Source organism: Osmerus eperlanus, chromosome 3 (genome assembly GCF_963692335.1).
Source record: "Osmerus eperlanus chromosome 3, fOsmEpe2.1, whole genome shotgun sequence".
Taxonomy (NCBI): Eukaryota; Metazoa; Chordata; class Actinopteri; order Osmeriformes; family Osmeridae; genus Osmerus; species Osmerus eperlanus.
In genome coordinates, this window is record NC_085020.1 from 5071725 (window position 1) to 5091555 (window position 19831).

Sequence of the window (19831 nt, forward strand, 5' to 3'; positions counted from 1 at the left end):
ATCAACGACATTTGTAGTAAACATTTGATTAAAACAACGTTTGATCCCAAGAGGAGGGGCCAAAGAAAGAGCCAAAATGGCCTCGGACTGGCACAGTTTCACAGTCAACTCTGATTCATCACAACTCAACTTCTTCCCTCTAGCTAGCCACACCGATAGCATACAGTATCAACAGAGTCCCTTGAACATGGCGGAGAGTGGACAACTTGAAACCGAGCAGGTACTGTAGCTAGTTGCTTTTTCATCAGGTTTGCAAACGTGTTTAGAGCTTGTCTAGCGACAGCTGCCGCAAATAACGAAAACATTTTAGCTCTGATAAAAGCCAGCTTCTGACATCATTATTTTTCATACAGGACACGGAGAAGATCGAGGAGATAAGATTTAGGTTCAAGAATGAGTACATCCAAGGTACGTTAGCAGCTAGCTAGCCAACTAGCAGTGCACAGCTTTGTGTTATTGGAGTCGAACATGCTGTGTGTTTATGTCATTTGGCGAGCTACCTAGTTCTAATCGTTTGGTTTGGGTGGCTAGTTGTTACATAGCTAGAACTAAGAACTTATTTCATAATAACTAGATAATCTTGTAGTTATGTTCCGTTATACGACCTCGCTATGAGCCTGCTGTAATGACATGTGATGTCAATGGTGCCCAGTTAATAACTGAATGTTAGATGGCACAGCCATCCTTTGGTCAGACCCATTCCATGTTTACTACAGATTTTAAGGCCCTGTCGCATGTCTATGGGAATGTAAGCGACTAAGCATTCTGACACCTTAATTGTTAAAAAAGACAACAAATAGGGCATGGCCGTATAAAGCTAGCGGAAATAGGTTCTGCTTTACTGGTCACCACTCTGTACTAATGTAGGCCAATGGCTAAAAAGTTAAACTATGTCAGTCGGTCACCTTAGAAACTCCTGTTTGATATGATGAAGATTATATGATGTTTCATTCTTGTCAGAAACTTCAGAGAAGTATGATTCCAGAGATGTGGACAGATTACAAAAGGATGATGCTCTGGTGGAAGGATACCTGACATGGAGACAGTTTTCCATCGATGATGCCTTAAAAATGATTGATGAAAGCTTTCAGTGGAGAAAGGAATATGGTGTGAATGGTAGGTCTGATTCAGCACTTTTCAATTCACAGATTGTGCAGTGGTAATTAAACTATTAACCTATAACTTTGATATGGTGAATTAACATGTGGTTCAGAGGCCAGCTGGGCTCTTGTTTGCGTTAGTGGTCAAAACAGGACTCTATAGTTTCATTAATATACAAAACTAAACTGGATTCATTGGCAGTCCAAACTGCACTGTGAGCCTACCACTGCCTAGCCAAGTGGCATGATTCATATGACTGTGTTGTCCTTGTGTTCCTCAGAGATGGATTCTTGGCCTTCTGCCAGACACAGCCTTATTGTTTCTTGTGCTCCAGTCTCTCCTCCATTTAGGCCTGAGGCAGTCTTCTATCTCTGCTTTTTTTTTAAAGAATCAAGCAATTACATAATTTTGATGGCTGTAAACTACCAGTTAGTCAAATCTCTGTTCTCCAGAAATTGGATATGCAAACATTATTCCTTGCCAATAATCAGACCTGTGATGTTTAAAATAATGACCATTTGTGAAATTCACAATGTGAATGTGCTTTGACTTCAGAGAAAGAGTAGAAATGCCTTTGATTAGGATGTTGTCAAATAACTTGTAAAATGAATCATGAATATCATTTATGTTCATTAATAACATTATTTCTTTGTTTCAGATATCTGTGAGAATACTATTCCAAAGTGGATGTTTGAGACTGGTGCCGTCTTCCTCCATGGTTACGACAAGGAGGGCAACAAGCTCTGTATGTTGTCATGACTTTGCAGATATGTTAGTACTGAGGGAAGTTATGTGATGCATCAATTTGCAAAATCAATGTATAGAAAATGTGATCTCAAAGCCCTATCGATTATTGGTTAATTGTATACTGACTGCCGTCTTTCATCTTTTATAGTCTGGTTCAAAGTCAAGTTGCATACCAAGGATGCAAAGACGATCATGGACAAGAAGAAGTACGTGGCTTTCTGGCTGGAGCGTTACGCCAAGAGAGAACCAGGGATGCCCCTCACCGTTGTGTTTGACATGTCGGATTCGGGTCTCAGCAACATTGTAAGGACGTATAAGGGGTTGTTGACGAGCAGGGTTTAGCCAGAAAAGGCCTTCCGCGCAGTGTTAACCTAGTTACCCTAGTGGATCTGATGCCCGAGCCACCCAGCTAAATTCTAGATCAAGTCTTTAGATGAAAAACTTGAGAAAAGGTTTGTTTTAGTTTGGTTACTTTTGGCATACAGTATATGATATGTCCCATTTGAAACCCCCTGGTGCTTTGCTGTGAGTATTATTGCGGTCATGGTGAGAATCCTAATATGGCTTGCTATTTGAGCTGTGGACTTGGAGGGATTGATGCTCTTCAATGGTTTAACACTTTGGAGATTAAAGTGACCTTTAAATCCGGTTGGTCAATCTGAGTAGACTTCCTAATCCAAAAGACTGACTTTGTTTCAGAAGTGGGCTCCCAGCAGGAGCTCTCTGACGGCGTGCTCATTTCAGAGGCCAAACTCTCCTGGAGAAATGCCCCAATTAAACACACAAGGCGCAAAGAATAAATAACTCCCTGAAACCCAAATATGAAATGAGTGGATTCGAAAATCTGTTTGGAAATCTGACCTAATGGAAGTTTGTTGAATGAAAAGTAGTCTATTGGGCAGGAGCAGACCTGTCTAGTGTTGTCTCATTAAGACCCTGGGTGAGTACTTTTTAGCAGTGGTGCAGTCAGCAAGCCCAGGAACCCAACCAGACAGTAGCTACTCTTAGGGATCTGCCTCCATTAATGGCTCTAGAGTTTCATGATGAGTCAATTATGCTAATCTTACCCATGTATTTGCCACATGAAAGGATTGTCACAAAGGTGGGGTTCACACACCTGATTATGTTTATTTTTTATAAATGTGCCAGATAAGTCTGTTGTGTTGTGGGATTGATTCTCTATTGTTACACCAGCTGTTGAGGGGGAGGGACAGATAGTTCTAGCTGTTAGATGTGCTCTTTTTTCTAATTTACACACAAGGACAGACACTTTCAGATTGTTTAGACACAATCTCCCAAAAAGGAACAAGATTGCTTCACGGGTAGTGACACAATCGGTCAGAGAATTCTGCTAATACATTTTACTATCCAGAGTATTGCGATTAATACTGCCTTTTATTTTCTGCTTTAGACTTGGTGTTTCTTTTTGTTCTTTATTTGTCATGATACCCATCACCCCTGAATAATGGTATTTCACATGATTGGGTGGAAGGGTGACTGAAAGGCCCAATTCATTTCATACTTTCAGAAAATGGGAGTTTTAGTCATTGTGAACTGGGTCATTGCACAGCTTGAGGCATCACAGACTGTAAACAATTTCCCTATTGAAAGTCCATAAGACATATTTTATAGTCATGCTCTGCTTTGAGGTTTCACAGGCTATACTGTTCTTTCTGACTCTTTTGCTTTCTGGTTTCAGGACATGGATTTTGTAAAGTACATCATTAATTGCTTCAAAGTGTATTACCCAAAGTTCCTATGTAAGTATGTTTTTATAGCACATTATATAACTTTATTGGTCACATTTCTATAATATCTTTTGAGGTCACTTATTGCACTCATGCAGGTCATACTCTGATTGTGTTCTTTTCTCTGACTTGTTTTATCATTTCAGCCAAAATGATCATAGTGGATATGCCTTGGATCATGAGTGGTAAGATGGCAAGCTCACAAGCAGTTATTGTCATTGTCTTGTAACCGCTTCATCATTAGTATTTTCACACCCTGTGATGTTTGTGTTTTCCTCGATAGCTGCATGGAAGATTGTGAAGACATGGCTTGGTCCAGAAGCCATTAGCAAGCTCAAATTTGCATCCAAAAGTGATGTGCAGAACTTTATCGGGCCGGAATATTTGCCATCCCACATGGGAGGAACGGTAGGTTTGTCCTCGGCTCAGAGGAGAGAGAAACAGTGCTGCCATTCTTCTTTCTTTCTCTTATCTTTCACAATGTCTTCACTTTCATTAGTTTCATATGCCTCAAAAAGTAATTTTGAAATACCAAAGAGCTGATAGATTCTGTGTACGTTTTTACCCACTTTTGATGAAAAAGTGAGTAGCCTTGCATTTGTTATACACCAGCATTGCTTGACAGCGATTGAAGCGAACTGATCCAACAAATGACTGTTGTTTTCTTTTGGTTCCAGGACTCCTTCAAGTACAGCTATCCCCCTCTTCCTGACGATGACTTCCAGACACCCATTTGTGAGAATGGACCAATCGTCAGTGAGGACGACAACGAGAGTAAAGACGGTGAATCGGAGTGCAAGGATGTCCTGGAGTCCAGTTACAGCTCTGAAGTGGCTGTAAAGCCCAAAAAGGTACAACACTTCCTTGTCTTAACCAACTGTCATTTTCTTCTTCCTGAAGGAGTGGATTGGCAGCAGGGGGGTAATTGCAGAAACACAGTCACATTTTTATATTCTACATTAAAAAAAAACCTGGTCTCCTAAAGTTGTTGACCGTTGAATTTGATAATAGACTCTGTAACTCATTAACCACAGTGTACATGTTTATTGTAAGCTGAGAGACTGGTCAACTACAGAGAACATTAACCTGAATGTACTTAACTGAGGTGCGTTTCGTTTAACAAAGTTCACACTTTTTGTGTTTTTATATGTAGTGTATTTAAATAGCAGTTGGCCTAGGTATGCTCTTTTCCAGTTACAGTTATAAACATATTAGTTATCTTCAACAACTTTCACAACTTACAAACACACCCAGGCCATGTTTGTCGTCAAACGAGACGTCGGCCATGTTCTGCAAAGTTCAGTCAAGTTCCCTTTCACTTTGATGTGGTGCTTCACTCATGGGCTTTTTTTCATTTCTGGAATTCAGTGTGAGATTACAGCATGTAATCGGGTACTCTGCCGAGACGCTGTGAATTAAGAGGCAGTAATGCCCTGATTTGGCAGCTGTTAAGCTCCTGCTCATTGTCTCTGTCAAGGTGACTCCTAATGTCTTCCGCTGCAGCTTAATCCTGCCCAACACTACCCACACATCACAGCCAGTCTCACTGAGCGCATGGCGTGCCTCTAATCTTCTGAGGTCTTTTTCAGGATACAGAGAGATGGTGTCAAGTCAGTCACAGAAGCAGTTTTGCAGGGTGTTTTTTTCATCCTCTCACACCTTCATCTACCTGACTTCACACAGGATTTTTCCAGATGCTCTCAGACACTCTCGTTGTCTCTATTGTGTTCCAGACTAGTGGCTTTGTTTTTGACCTTGTTGGAGGCTGGGCTGCAGGGGCTGTCAGTGGCTCAGTGATGGTCTCATCTGGTTTGCAGGGGGAGGGGTTAGTGACCGGGCGGGGGGGGGGGCCGCAACTGAGGACCCTATCATAGAAACGTCCACAAACCTTGGCTTGGTCCATACACCTTTGCTCAACATCTTCCGTTCTCGTTCTCTTTCTGTCTAGAGGAGGTCTCTCTCTTTCTCTATATCTGACATTATGAAATTGTCATGACTGGCATATGCTGCACACGTTCTTCTCCCCTACAGGGTCTCAATCCAGAGCACTGTAATCTATTTAGCCTTATTTTTTTGGGGGGGGCATGCGACCCGCCAAACGAACGTGCATGGGAATAGAGAGTGGGTATTAGGGAGTCATTTCAGGAGATACTTAGGGATTGGCGAGATTCTTGTGCACACGAAGACTAGCAGATATCCTGTCCCAAGTACCCCCTCGTTTAAGGACACTTTCTTCCGAGTATTTATAAACGGATCCAAGTGCTGGGGGCGTTGCTTGCCTCTGACAGTCTGGTTGTTTACCCTTGTTAGGTGTGTACTATCTAGTCCCTGTGTAGCCCACGTTTATTCAGAGCCAATCAGGTGAGGGGGGGTAGACTCCTGTTGAGCCTTTAAGCCATTGAGGAACCTGCGCTGTTGCTGGAGACTTCTTGGTGCACACAGACTCAAGTGGCCCGGCAGGCCTGCGTCACACAAAGCTGCTCCTGTGAGCCTCTTACGCGCCCACAAAACACAAACGGAAAAGATCCCATTGTTGGCGAATAGCACGTTGGTCACCCTCAACAGATTTAGATTTACACAACGGCGATATGCAAGTTTAGTTGGTAAATAATTCACGGGCTCCTCATTTGAGAGGCATGCGGATGGTGTCAAAGCACACAGGAATTATTTTTATTTATGGACTTTGTAAAACTTCAGGGTGGGAATAGCATGGGGGTTTGTTTTGAGCCTCACCAGTGAGACTAATAGGCCTAACCTAATGCTCTGACCTCTTATGTTTGATCAACACGCGTCGTTGTTTGTGCTGAATGGCTCAAGGAACCTGTGGAGCTGTTTCAGGCCAGCCTCTAGTGGGATGTGTGGTAAGACTGGAGGTTGAGCTGTCGGAATGTAAAGCCCCAAAGGGAATTAGCCAGACAGTGTCTGTATGTTAGCGAGTGTGTCTGCATGCGTGTGTGTGTGTGGGGGGGGGGGGGTGCCTCTAATCAGCCTGTACTGAGCTAGCCCTTATCTCATGATGCGCTGACTAAGGCTAGGGCCTGGTGCTAACCCCAGTTAGTGTCTGGCCTTCACTTTAAACCCTGTCTGTACAGAAGGCCATACATTCCTCACTGTCACTCATGGATTTAGCTTCTGATTCCTTTGCTCCGCGTAAACGAGGAAACCATCCCACCGATACTTTTTGGGGTTCAACAGTGTGTTGGTTTGCTGATCGCTCAGGGAAGCTAATTGCATTTCTCTCTGTTTTGAAACAAGGGCTGGTGGTAAGGCTTTGTAGGATCTCGCCCACACAAGCCTCACAGTGGAGATCTGCAGTGTGACATTTCTGCTCACCTGTGTGCTTCTGGGCACTTCATCCTTGATGCATCAGCCATCTGCCATCACGGACAAGTTCAACCTTTTTACGTTCAAAACCTACCGGGACTACACATTTCATACTCTGAAGATGTGCCCACACGTTTCAAAATGGCCCCTCACGTTTCAAAACGAAAGACGACATGTACTTTTATGACTTTTTAATCCCTTTTTATTGATTTGGCCTTTATGTTTGAAGAGAGAAACATAGCTTAGCCAACCAGTACTCTTTTGATATTTTAACCTGTAATATTGTGCCTCTTTAGACACCTAACTGTGTTAATATTATATATATTTGATACAGTCCAGAGACTAAGGCAATGTTATTAATGCCAAACGTATATCCAATAACTATTTTAATTCAAAGGCATAGCCTATAATTGCACTTAACCCTTGAATATGATATACAGTTTCATACGCGAAGGGAAATTGTTAAAAAACAATCACTACCAGCACAAAATGTGTCATTCTTTTTCCTTATACTCTTGATGGCATATTTGCACTCAACTGTGTCATAGATTTTGCTATATATTGTGCACTATACCAACTGCTAGATCACGTTATGCAAAGCTACCTCGGTATAATATATTATGGTATGGTATAATGGCCATGCACTGTGCCTTATTGTCACAATCATACAGCAGGCCATTCTGAATCTGTACCCAAACCACTCCATGGCCACTTCAAGATCTCTGCTCACAGACTTGCCTAAAGCACAGCTTACTGGATGTTTAGGTGTTTTTGTGTTGTAGTTTTTAGAACACAGCCAAGTTAACTTTTTATAGTATTAATTGCAGTCATGTAATGTAACCTTTTTAATATGGTTTAGTTACCAAATCTAACATTTTATTTGATCTCATGTATGCACCTGCTTTCATTAATCAAAATATTGATTTGAAGATTCTTTGTTTTCCACTTAATTTAATTAACAAAGTATTTTGTGATTTGATGACAATTGTATTAATTTTTAATGAAGGGATGTATTTTGATCATCCCTTGTGTTTACCTTTAGTGTTAGTGCCTTTTACCTGTACTACACTTGATTTGAAAAATCATAATAAATAAAATAAAAATGCTGTTTGACAAGAAACTGTCTCTTGATGTTCTCACTGTCAGCTGTGTGTCACAGCCTTCTGCTGATTGGGGGAGGAAGTGTGTGTTGCTTCGCACAGCAGAAGACACACTTCCCCATCTGAGTAATTAGTGGTTATACAGGGATCACAAGCAGATCTCCCCTCACCTCTCCGCCAGCTCTCTCATCCTCTCCTGCTGTGTTCACTCTTCCATCTGTCTCCTACAAGCTGGGTCCAAACAGCACGGGTGCTCCTGAGCAATATGGTACACTAGAAATGATGCAAGCTCCACCCACTGACATTCACTTTTCATTTCCTAACTTTCTGCCAACTTTGCACAATGCATGTGTTATCAGTCCTATAGTCTTGTGACTTGTCATGCATTAGGGTGGATGTGAGGAGAATGTAGGGTAAAGTGTATGGGTGTTGTTGAAGTGAGAGTGCTGACTTGTAGAGATACAGTTCCATTGTGGGTTTGTGTGGCTGGTTGTCGTCATGGGAACTTTGTGAACTTCACAAAAGGGTTGTTGTGGTTCTGAGTGTTTTAATTTATTTGGGGAAAATGTGGTCAAGTGCTCCCATGGCCCCACTAGACTGTGCGCAAGGGTCAGTGGTTGCCTTCTGTGTCGCAATGAAACGACTTAGACATGAGCTGACATGTCTTCAACCCTATGCCGACAAACAGACCCTTTACCAAGTCTTTAAAACAGATTGTCTTATGTGTTCATGAACCTAGTTTGACACGGCTAATGTTATTTCAGGTCAACTTCCAGGAAGACAGTCTGAAGTTGGACGACAGTGACAAAGGGGACAGCCGGACCAAAGGAGCCAGGAAGCCACTAACCACCTTCAAGGGCCCCCTTCTGCATGTTAGGTATATACCCCCACCCCACCCCACACCTCCTTCCATCCATCCAGTCATCCATCCAGTCATTCATCCATCAGCTATATACTCAAGTTGAATAGATTCCTCAGTCCAGTGGCCCCAGGGCATCCGGTAGTTCTGGAGTCATCCTGTAAGGGTTAGAGGATCAATGCCTTTTGACTTAAACCACAGCCAGGTGTCCGTATGTTTGCACCTTGCGGATCAATTGATTCTCTCGGATTTGAGCAGAAATCAAGAATAGCTTATTGAGTGAAAATCCTTTGGCAGGCTTAATTACTGTGGTGCAATGATCAATCAGACTCCTTGATTGACCATTACGGCCTATCATCAGTGTAGTGCAGCCATCATGCAATTACTTTACAATGAAGGGCTCAGTAAAGACAATAGTATTTTGTCAACAGCTCCCTGTGTCAATAGAAAGGCTACACGTCTAATGATGTCACTATTTATGCTGGCCAACAGGCAAACCTTCCAGCTACTGTAACTACACACTCCGCAAGGCACATTCTCTTTCCTAATCATACATGTTGCCTGTTTTGGGATTGGTCTCATTGTTGAATTTCCAGGCTTCAATGTTTATTGAGATGTCAAATGAGGTTGTTCCTCTTTTCCTGAGTCATTTCCCCCGAGTTTGGCTTTTAGAGTCTTTGATCTGACATTTTCTTTCACAGCTGTAGGCTATGAATTAGAGTAATAAACAGATTGTACTGTATATGAGCTTTAAATGCAATTAGGTTACGAAGCCGTGTTGGCCCTGATTTGGGTCCAGGAGGATTTTAGGCACAAGTGGGGATGTGAGCCTTTGATGTTCCAAGTATGTTTGTCAAAGGTTTCCTAGGATTCTAGTGGGTCACTCTGGTCTCAATGGACCACCACTGTCCCCAGACTCCTTTCTGGGGCAAAGAACATGAGGGGGAATGATAAGGAAGGAAGTTGGAACAATCCCTGTTCTAATAGCTGCAGCCTGAACGGGATGCAGAATGAGAGATTTTGTAATCACAACGCAGGCATTTTAATCCTGTGGTTCCTGTGAAGGTTGGGGTGGTGTGGGCGGGGGGTTAGCAGTGGAGACCAAAGTGCCTGGTGGCTAGTTTCTCAGGCTGTGGATTTGCCTGTGCTCCACATTTCGCAGCTTTGATGCCAGACCACAAATGTTTTTTGGCCTAAGTTTGGGAATAATGTGGTGTAATTCCCCATCTTGCCTGTAAGTGGGTTCAGATAGGGCTGGCACCCAGGGGCCTGACAGCTCCATATGGGTCAGGAGGTAGCAGGGAGAAAGCCCTGCAGGAAATGGTAGTCAGCTGCTATTTTACTGGAAATAATCCCTTATTTTTTATGTTTACTTGAAGGAGACACTCTCCTTTATTAAAAATAGCCCTAGAGTTCAATAGATAGATGACACTTACTGTGCTCTCGGCATGTATGTGAATATGGTTACTTGAGGTAAGAATAGTGCCAAACATTGTACAGATGGACCGTGTCTTCCCAGCTGAGCCCACAGCAGGGATGAAGAGAAAGCTAGTGATTGTAAGTGATGGAAACAGCTGGTTTAAGAAACGTGTATAAACAGAGCCTCCCAAGTCCCAGGATACACGAGCGGTAACCATACCACAATAACTCTGAGGCAGCTACATCTTAATCTGAAGCGTAGGAAGCTTAACCAACCAGATCGATACAGACAAGACATCACAGAGAACAACAACAAACAGGTTGTAAAGTAATTGGAAGATCATGTCGACACCACGCAGATGTATTGGCATTTGAGAATTATTATGATTCAATTCAATGTCCTTCATCACAGATTCTGACAGATAAAGACTTTTACTCTCCTCTACTCCTCCCACTCCCACCCCTCCCTCAGTCCAGCAGAGGAACTCTGCTTTGGCTCCAAAGACACTGAAAAGAAATGCCTCATTGTCCTGACCAACGTCACCAAGGATCAAGTGGCCTTCAAGGTTAGTGAGAAGAATGTGCAGGAGTGTGGGTGTCTTGTAACTGTGTGTGTGCGTGTTAGGCCGTAACTGCGTACATCATTGGACACAAAAAATGTTCTCCATGCAATCCATTGCTGTGTCTGTTTTCCTCTTTCATAGTTGTCTTGGCCGTGTCTCACCACAGGTACGAACCACGGCACCTGAGAAATACAGAGTGAAGCCCAGCAACGCCACCTGTGAACCAGGTGCTTCGCTGGACATAGTGGTGTCCTTACATGGAGGTAGAGCACTGCACTTCTCCTCTGCACTCTCAAATCTCATCTGCTTGGCAGATGTTTGGAAATATACTTTCACCCACAGAGAGAGCTTCAGAATAATCAAAAGGCCCAGACTGTTAAGTTTCCAAAAGAGCTGACAAAGTGCAGCTTTCTCTTTTTTTAATCTTTTTTTTTATTCACATACATATTTTAAGAGGAATAAAATAGTCATCTTTTATCTCCCCTAAACCGAGCCTTCCGAAATCTAATGGAGTGTAAATACAGAGGCTCTAGAGCCTCCATACGTTCCCCTGGAAGGCTGGAACACCAAAGGTCAAACCTTCTCTCAGTCTAGTGAGACTAACATGGAGTTTGGATACAGGAACTTGGCTGATAAGAAGCTGAGCGGGCTTTCAAGCATGGAAATGTCAACGGTGGCTTATGATGTGATCGACATGGTTCAGATCAATCAAATCATGGCACTATTCCAGACTTTTTCTAGCTTTCAACTTCATTAATTCTTTTTTTTTTTTTTTTTGGAAGGGACATCTATGGCCTGATATCTTGAATCCCCAGCTTTGTGGATAAGACATGTCTGTTTTCTAATCAGAGAGAAGGAAACAGAGTCATCTCTTTAGGCTCTTTTTAGTTTCATAAAATTTTCGTTACAAGGGACTCGTTTGTTTCAGTTCCATTCAAAATCTAGCGGGACATCGCCCTGGAACATTGCCCTGGAACTGGCTTTTTCACAGATTCCCGCCCCACCCCGCTTAAAAACAAAGGGGAAATTGAAATGAACTGAGAAAAAAAAACAGATTTCACTTAAATATATGTATTTATGCTAAAGCGAGGATTAAAAGCAAACGTTCCTTAATACTAAAACATGAGCGTGGTTAATGTAGTCTTTGGGTTGCAGGATATCAGGCGTCTCTGCAGGATCGCTTCCTTGTGATGGCTGCTGAGATGGAGCAGAACGCCGGCTCACCAGATCTCACCCAGTTCTGGAAGGAAGTTCCCAAAACCAGGGTCATGGAGCACAGGTAGCTTGTATGTATTTGTGCGTGGTCATTCTTGAGATGGGCATGTCAATATTGTCATATAACTAAGTCACGAGCAAAGGTCGTTGGATAAGATAAGTGCCTTCTTAGGACTCACATAGTTGCTCCAGATATGTTTCTCAACCCCTTCTAACCATTTCCCTCAGCCCGCTTCTGTCAGGCTGATTATCACTTCCTCCCTCGAAGAGGAACCTCATGTCTGGGTTTCCTTCCTGTAGATTGCGCTGTCACGTCCTGGAGAGCAGTAGGCCCTCCCCCAGCTATCAGGCGGACAACCCTATGGAAGCAGGAACCAATGGGCATCAGGACCTTCAAACAATGGTATGCTCTGATTGGAGAAAAAGTCTCACGTGTTTGAATACCTCTTTCGTTTAATTTTTTTCCTCTATTATCCATGCTCTGTTTTTACACAGCTCTACAAGTTCATGCAAACTGCATTGTGATAAGTGCGTCGGCTTGAGCTGGCATGGTGTTTAACATGAATAAACGACCAATCACCCCCCTCCTCATCTCTCCCCCTCATCAGCTGATGCGTCTGATGGCCAGTAACTCCCGGTTGGAGCAGAACATGAACGAGTGTCTCTGGGTGCAGAAGGTCCTCGTGGGTCTGGTGCTGATCCTGTGTGCGTTCAACCTCCTCTGCCTCTACCTGCTAGGTACCGGAGGGCAGCCCTCCTGACCTGCCCCAGCGGCTTAGACAGAGACTAGCCTTGTCCTTCTTAGGCAGAAGCAGAGGCAGGTCAGAGGCTAGCCAGCGGATGACTGCTTCTGGACTCACTGATAAAACAAGAGCAGGTAGGTCCTACCTCAAGGGCTGTCTGTTGTCATGCAGAGAAAGGCTTTCTGTGGTAGCAGTGAAATAGGGACGTGCGATAATGCCGCGTTTTCGGTTGCCCAGGGAGATTCGCTCTCATCTCCTTCGGGCATTTGAGAGTTACAGTAGCAGAGACTCCTAATCCTGTGACGTGAAATCGATAATGTATTTTTTATGACTGATCATGGATCTTTAAATTAAAGACTATTTATTACAAAGCTCACATAATGTACTGTAGAAAAATACTAAATTATTTTCTGATTGTAATGTATAATATTTCTTTTGGATACATTATATAACTATATGAACAAGAATAAACTTGCGCCATTGTTTTTATCAAGTTATGTCTATTGTCATGGAGTGTCCTGTCTCAGCTAGAGATCCCTCAGTCTGAGCAAGGCCGCCTCCTCCAGCAATGATCTGACATGGAGGAGCACCTAGAAATGTTTCCCAAAATACATCAGTTGAAGCTGGAAGCACCACCCAGAATCCTGCCAGATAACAATCTCAGACACATTCTGTACAACACTGAAGAAACATCGCTCCTCCTGGTTTGGCATAAATAGTCTTGCTGTGCTTTTGAGATGCTCCAGTCCTGCTGTGTCCTCCTGATGCCAGCCCTGCCCCATGCTCCAGTCTTGCTGTGTCCTCATCCTGATCCCAGCCTCTCCAGTAACAGCCTCATCGGTGCAGAGGTGTCTAATTGAAAACACAGCAGAGTGTGTGACCTCACTAAACCTCTTTCTATGTACTCCAGAGAAGCTACTGAGAGATCTGTGTCTCCGATATCGCCTCTATTTGTTTTAATTACCCGATGCCGGCAAACTAAATATACCCAGGCAATTACTGCTGAGTACGAGGACATGGCAGGAGCAGCTCACCCAGCTCAATGGGATAGCTGGGTATCTATAACAAGATCCAGCTCAGAGCAATCAGCCTATGGGCCACTGCACAGAGGGGGAGCATATTTAGAATATTAGAAAAGCATGGTCTCATGACACATGTACCAACGACAGTTGTCAACATTTTTCGGCTGATGGTGGCATTTAGACGGTGATAGGATAATGATAAAATGACTCACTGCTCACTTAAGGGAGTTTACCGTGTTGGGCTTTGTAAAACCTCTGAGCAGGTTCCGCTAGCCGTTGTTTCCTAACTTCTATTTTTATTCCTCTCATTCACATGTCATGTCTCCTTTTCCTTTTAAAGGTTTCCTTTACTCTTACACGCAGTTGAGAAACCTCTTCCCACATCAATGGGCAGTTGTTATAAGTCATTGGATCGTTCTAAGAGAATGTGTGCACTGGGTGTAAAACTCGCTTTATTTGTTGTTTTTTTACCGTTGCCGGAAAAATGCTTTTGCTGCTGTTCGGGAAGTAAGTGCAGGTGCATTAGGAGGAGGGCAAGGCTAAAAGCAGTGCCTGACTCCAGACAACGTATGTTAAAGCTTGGGCATCACATTCAGGTGGGCCAAGACCCTAAGTGCTGCCATACCTCAGTACCTGACCAAGTCCAAAGACTCACTTATAGGAAGACCAATCCTGTTAATTATGCAAGATCAAAAAACCCAATAGGCATGTTCTCATTAATGATGCAAGACCACAGCCCAGAGGAAGTTGTTCAATAGAAAGTGTGGCCGAACAACGGTTCACATGACGGTTCTCCCCCACTGACGGTGTCTTCATTCCTGATTTCCCAGATGTCACTAATTACAGGGGTCTGATCAGGTTCTGCTCAGGGAGTCTCAGAAGTCAGGAACTCCTCCACACCATTGATTTAACATTAAATGGAAGTCAATCGAAGCTGAGCTCAATGTGTGGCTGGCCCCGGGTGCTCATGCTACGTTTGAGGGGACAATGATTTACCTCCAGCAGCAAATTGGGAGAGCGGATCGATGGTGAGCTAATGAGTATTGCCGGAGAGGAGAGCCCTTGGATGTGTCTGAGCAACTGTTGCTTTATCACAGCAGAGATAATCTTCATGTTCGCTGCGCAGCACATTGCTGCCTCTCTCGACAAAAGCTCGCTGTTTTATCCAAATAGAAATACCAGGCTTTTACATCTACTTTTCTTGACAGAACCACAGTTTACTTTCTATTGACACTACCCTATAAAGCTCCCTAGGTCTCGCACAAACACAGCCCGTTCAGTCGTGCTTCGCTCCTCTCCTTTGTAGTGTGGCTTGTCCAGTCAAACCCGACGAGGTCAGGGGACAGTGAGCCCTGCAGCAGGCACACTAATAGACATTCAGAAGAGACGGGCAATGGTGACAGGCTGCCATGAGCCATAGACACACTCAGAAAGACACCTCACTAACAGTCACCTTTCATTACCACAGACAAAATTGGAAGAAGTGTGGTAAAAACAAGCAGAACTTTAACTGAAGGAATGACTTTTACTGTAGATGCTGTTATTTAGTTGGTCGTGGTGTAGATTGTGATTCCTCCATAGTTGTCTTATTTAAATTGTAAATACCAGATTTCAATACCCCCAAAAAAGCATCTGAAATAATTATCTAAACTCTCTTAACTTTAATGTTTCAAAATGTGAATTTCCTCAGTAACTTTTCTTGGGTTATTACTTTGTGGAAAATTGAAGCCAACACAAACTCAAGGAGAAGGCAATCAATAGATCACTTTAGCTAAATGTATCGGCCCTCACAAGGGCCACACTTCAGTATCTCCAGGTATCCATTTCTCTGGCAGCCTTTGGCTTCGTTTGTCTTGATTACTCTGATTCATGGGGAACCCTGAGGCCCATTTTCATCAGAGTCAGATTGAACTCTGATTTGAAATACTATCGACTAGCTGGATTGTAATCATGCTGTAACCTATTTATTCAGGGGAGAAATATATTTGTCTATTTTCAATAACACAGCTAATGGTATTGTTATCTGACAATGAATGTGGGTGTGTTGGTTTGTGAATGTGTGCATGTGTGTTGATGTGTACTACAGTATTTGATTGATTCATTCTGATGATAGATCATCTCTTGTGTGGTTTGTAATATTCCTGTTTATTTATTAATTATTTTATTAATTTATTTATTTTGAGACCATCCATTGATTCATCTTTCCTGAAAATGTATAGTGATAAAATGAATAATTTGTTCATTTAAAAGTTAAGAGAAAACACAGAAGTTAAGAATTAACTCAATATTGTGTTCAAAGTGCAGAGCTGTTCTCCTTACATGGTGCCAGTGCACCACCTATTGACATGACTTTGAAATGGATTGCAACAGAATGGCAAATATTCTATACTGCAGATGTAACCCATGGGTAAGATTGGTACAGACTAAATAGTTTCAACTCTAAAGGTAGGTGAACACCATGTATTTCACAAAGTCTCTTCTTTGCCATGACCTTTGTCATGTTTGTTTACTGATCGTAAACGGCACAACTGGGCACTCCTAGTCAGGCAACACAGTCCGAAACATGCATTTGAATAACGGCTATAACACCAACTCAACTGACATGATAAAGCTATATCTTTATCGTAAAACAGTATCAAACTACAAAATGACTGATTATTCATGAACAGACCCCAGAGGTAATCCCAGACTATGAGGCATGAGGGAGTGATGTGCTTTCTCCTCTCTGGGTGAGGAGTTTCTCCACCAGACTGTTGGGAGGGGCCAGATCCACAGGGAGCTTGCCCTGGGCGTTCCTGCTGGAGCAGTCTGCTCCGTGATCCAGGAGGACCGAGACCAGGTCAGGACTGGAGCTACGAGCCGCAGCATGCAGGGGAGACTCCCCATTCTCACTGCTGTTCACACTTGCACCTGGCGAAGGCCAAAAACACAAACACCTCAATTATACTCAAAATTATGTGTTCTTTCTCAGTTTAAAAACCGCATCACATTGCTAAACATATTGAGAATATCTAGAATTTTATGAAAATTGCCTTGTTTATGTTTGGTAGATGTGTTTTGGTAGAATGGCATGAGAACTATTTTAATGTTGCTATTCCTTTCATAAATTCTGCCTTGTAATTCTGCGTAAAATAGCTCACGATGCAGTAAATAAGGCCCTTAACCCTCGTGCTGCCTTCGGGTCACATGACCCAAAGGTTCATAACGAACCATCGTTGTGTTTACCCAATTTTACCCAATACAAAAACAAATACAAATAATTTTCTTTTAACCATTCCAATGTGGGGGGTCTGAGACAGCCCGACAGTTAAAAGAAAATGCTTCACTTTGTTTTTGTATGAGGTAAATTTGTCGCAATACGACGGTGGGTCACAATGACTGATGGGTCAGAATGACCCGAAGAGAACACAAGGGTTAAGACAGTCACACTAATTCTCTGGCATGATCTCGGTCAACTGAAGAAAATTCAGTTTCATACCCAGCTGAAGCAATCTCCTCACAGTGCTGAGATGCTGATTGGTGCTGGCAGTGTAAAGCGGGGACACTGATTGGTCGACATTGTGATTCACATCTGCACCATGATGAACCAGCGTCTCTATGCACTCCAGGTGACCTGGGCAAACATACTATATCATCAGACTGGGGGGCAAAAAAGCATGGAATCAGCTTTTAAGACCAGATTACAAACATGAGCCTGAGGTTAGGCAACTGGGTATTATAAGAAAAACAAGGTACTGTTTTAGAGGTAATTTCCATCATACAGTTGAAACCTTAATCTGCTTGGAAAGACTAAGGATAGTCTTACATTTGTTAAATATTAGCCGTGTAAATGTATATATTTTCCATCAATAAAAACTTTCCAGAAGGAAACAGAAGAAACAATATCAAAAAATTACCTCATTTAACTTTTTTGGTCAATGCTACATTTTCTCACCCAAATTTATAAAGAAACAAAGGTGCAACAATACTTTGTACCTGGTGCAAACACATGGTAAATCTAAGCCTTCCTCACAAGCCCCTGACATGCCTGTAGAAGGAAACATTGCGAGAGTCTGTCCTGGAGAATGTGGCCTTTGGCTGACCTTTGGCTGCAGCTCTGTGGATGGGCGAGTCTGAGAGGCAAGAGCCCTGGGGCACAGCCCCATGCTGCAGGAGCAGGGTCACACAGGCCACATGGCCCAGGTCACAGGCCTGAGACAGGGCAGTGGTCTGCTCCACAGTGGGTGAGTTCAGCTGGAAAACAACATGGCACTTCAACTCTAATGAGAAGGTTCTCTCTACTCTGTACGCTCCAGCTACTTCTTTTGGGTCAAAGATTATTGAGAAAAAGGAAAAACCTGAACCGTTCAGTCAAGCACTGACAACATTAGTATTGGAAATGACAAATAATTGCCGTCTCACCTACATTATGTATGTCGATGTTGACATGGGTGGTGCACTGTGTACTGGGGAATTAAACAGAGCTTTGCAGTATCCAGTTGTGAGTTTCTTCACACCCCACAGATCTGTCTTTTGACAGAGCTGATCAATTTGTCAGCTTTTCAGAAAGTTTTTTCCTCACATTTTTGGCCAAATCATGTGACTTTCTCAGTATGAGTATTGCTCTCTAAGGATTTTGATAAAAAAAAAAGCAAAAAGCCAAGTGTCTGTATTTGTGGTTAACCACCAACTAATTTCACACACACAAAATAGAAAATCGGCAATAATTGCCTGTTTTAACAGAATGATTTGTGCTTACTTTGTTCGAGTTTCATGTCCTTGTCAAACATTTATGTCCTCAAAGTTAATTTTAAATGACATGCTCGACTATGCACCCAAATTTCCCTGTCTGATTAATAAAGCGTGATCTTCTCTCATGCTATTTCGAAGTGTTTCTACTTTCAAGAGGTGGCCTCTTTTGTGAACAAAGTAAGTATATAACGCATCATCTTACTGACATTAGCCCCATTGTCTATCAGCATCTTGGCACATGCAGTGTTGCCCTGTAGACATGCTACATGGAGGGGAGAGACTCTGTCCAGGGTGGCCAAGTTCACACATGCTCCCTGTAAGGACCAAAGAATTATGTAAAGAAAAAACCACACAAGATACAGCACCAAAACATCAAAACAACCAGCCTCTCATAATCTTGAATTACATAATGGTTTAATGGTATATTCCCCTCATGCAGTAACTTGCTTGGAAGTTGATCACACAATGTAATGTTGGACATTGAATAACACTAGACAAGTAAAGGCATGCGGTGGTATGATAACAAGTCCAGAGCAGTCCTGTGTGCAACTGTACCTGAGCAATAAGCTTTTGCAGACTTAGAGCATGGCCGTTGTAGGCTGCATCATGAATTGGAGACCAATCAGACTGGATATCTTTCGGGGTGAAATATCATGGTTAATTCTTTCATAGGTACCTAGACTGAATGCTTAAGCTTTCTTTGCGTTGTACCCAACTCCTCTGCTACTCACCACTCATCAATGGGTTTGAAAAGAAAACGACAGCTCCAGTTTGACCTGCATGGCTGTCCCCTAATTTCTGTCTGTGTCCAGTGGGCTGTGCCATTGTATGTAAACTCACAGAGCACCTCAGTTGCACAGATGTTGTAGCACAAACTTTGAAACGCAAGAAGATGACACTGCGATCGACTGAAGTCTCATAACACTGAGCTAACGTCGACTGAGTTTGTGTGTTTGTTGTTTCAGCTTACAGATGTCTTTTATCTTCCTGACAGTGTCTGTCATGGAGGAAGAAGAGGATGTGCTGGTAGAGCAGGTCTGCAACTTGACACTGTCATCCCAGACTGTTCACACCTAGCACCTCGAGCCAGAGAGGGATCGGGCAAGGAAAGTGTTCACGCCTATCACCTTCTGCCTGAGCGAGAAAGGAGGAGGATCCTGAATTTGAGAGCGAGGAGGGGATTGGGTTTGAGGTTGAGCATGATGGTGTGAGAGTTAGAAAGAGGTGGAGTTGTATCTCATAACACTGAGCTAACGTCG

General features: G+C 42.9%; 2 protein-coding genes across 2 annotated transcripts; one reads left to right on the forward strand and one right to left on the reverse strand.

The window, feature by feature from the left end:
• Nucleotides 1-63: 63 nt before the first annotated feature.
• On the forward strand, nt 64-13313 carry mospd2 (motile sperm domain containing 2). The gene is made up of 15 exons (XM_062456722.1): nt 64-220; nt 354-408; nt 961-1116; nt 1760-1846; nt 1997-2151; nt 3548-3608; nt 3743-3781; nt 3880-4004; nt 4274-4447; nt 8785-8897; nt 10771-10864; nt 11028-11124; nt 12017-12140; nt 12377-12479; nt 12685-13313. Exons 1-15 carry the CDS (start codon nt 77-79, stop codon nt 12835-12837), a joined length of 1680 nt encoding a protein of 559 aa, XP_062312706.1. The 5' UTR covers nt 64-76; the 3' UTR covers nt 12838-13313.
• A 3126-nt stretch (nt 13314-16439) lies between these two features.
• On the reverse strand, nt 16440-19769 carry LOC134017272 (ankyrin repeat and SOCS box protein 9-like). Its single transcript, XM_062456733.1, has 6 exons — nt 19304-19769; nt 19128-19207; nt 18779-18886; nt 17924-18074; nt 17320-17454; nt 16440-16751 (listed from the first exon to the last, which is right to left on the reverse strand). Exons 1-6 carry the CDS (start codon nt 19395-19397, stop codon nt 16531-16533), a joined length of 789 nt encoding a protein of 262 aa, XP_062312717.1. The 5' UTR covers nt 19398-19769; the 3' UTR covers nt 16440-16530.
• Between the last annotated feature and the right edge of the window lie 62 nt (nt 19770-19831).

Coding starts and splice junctions, on each gene's coding strand:
- mospd2 (XM_062456722.1), top strand. CDS start 77: ATGGCCTCGGACTGGCACAGTTTCACAGTCAACTCTGATTCATCACAA. Junction 221..353: donor GACAACTTGAAACCGAGCAG/GTACTGTAGCTA, acceptor TTTTTCATACAG/GACACGGAGAAGATCGAGGA. Junction 2,152..3,547: donor ATTCGGGTCTCAGCAACATT/GTAAGGACGTAT, acceptor TTCTGGTTTCAG/GACATGGATTTTGTAAAGTA.
- LOC134017272 (XM_062456733.1), bottom strand. CDS start 19,397: ATGGCACAGCCCACTGGACACAGACAGAAATTAGGGGACAGCCATGCA. Junction 18,075..18,778: donor TGATAGACAATGGGGCTAAT/GTCAGTAAGATG, acceptor GTTGTTTTCCAG/CTGAACTCACCCACTGTGGA. Junction 16,752..17,319: donor GAGGAGATTGCTTCAGCTGG/GTATGAAACTGA, acceptor GGCCTTCGCCAG/GTGCAAGTGTGAACAGCAGT.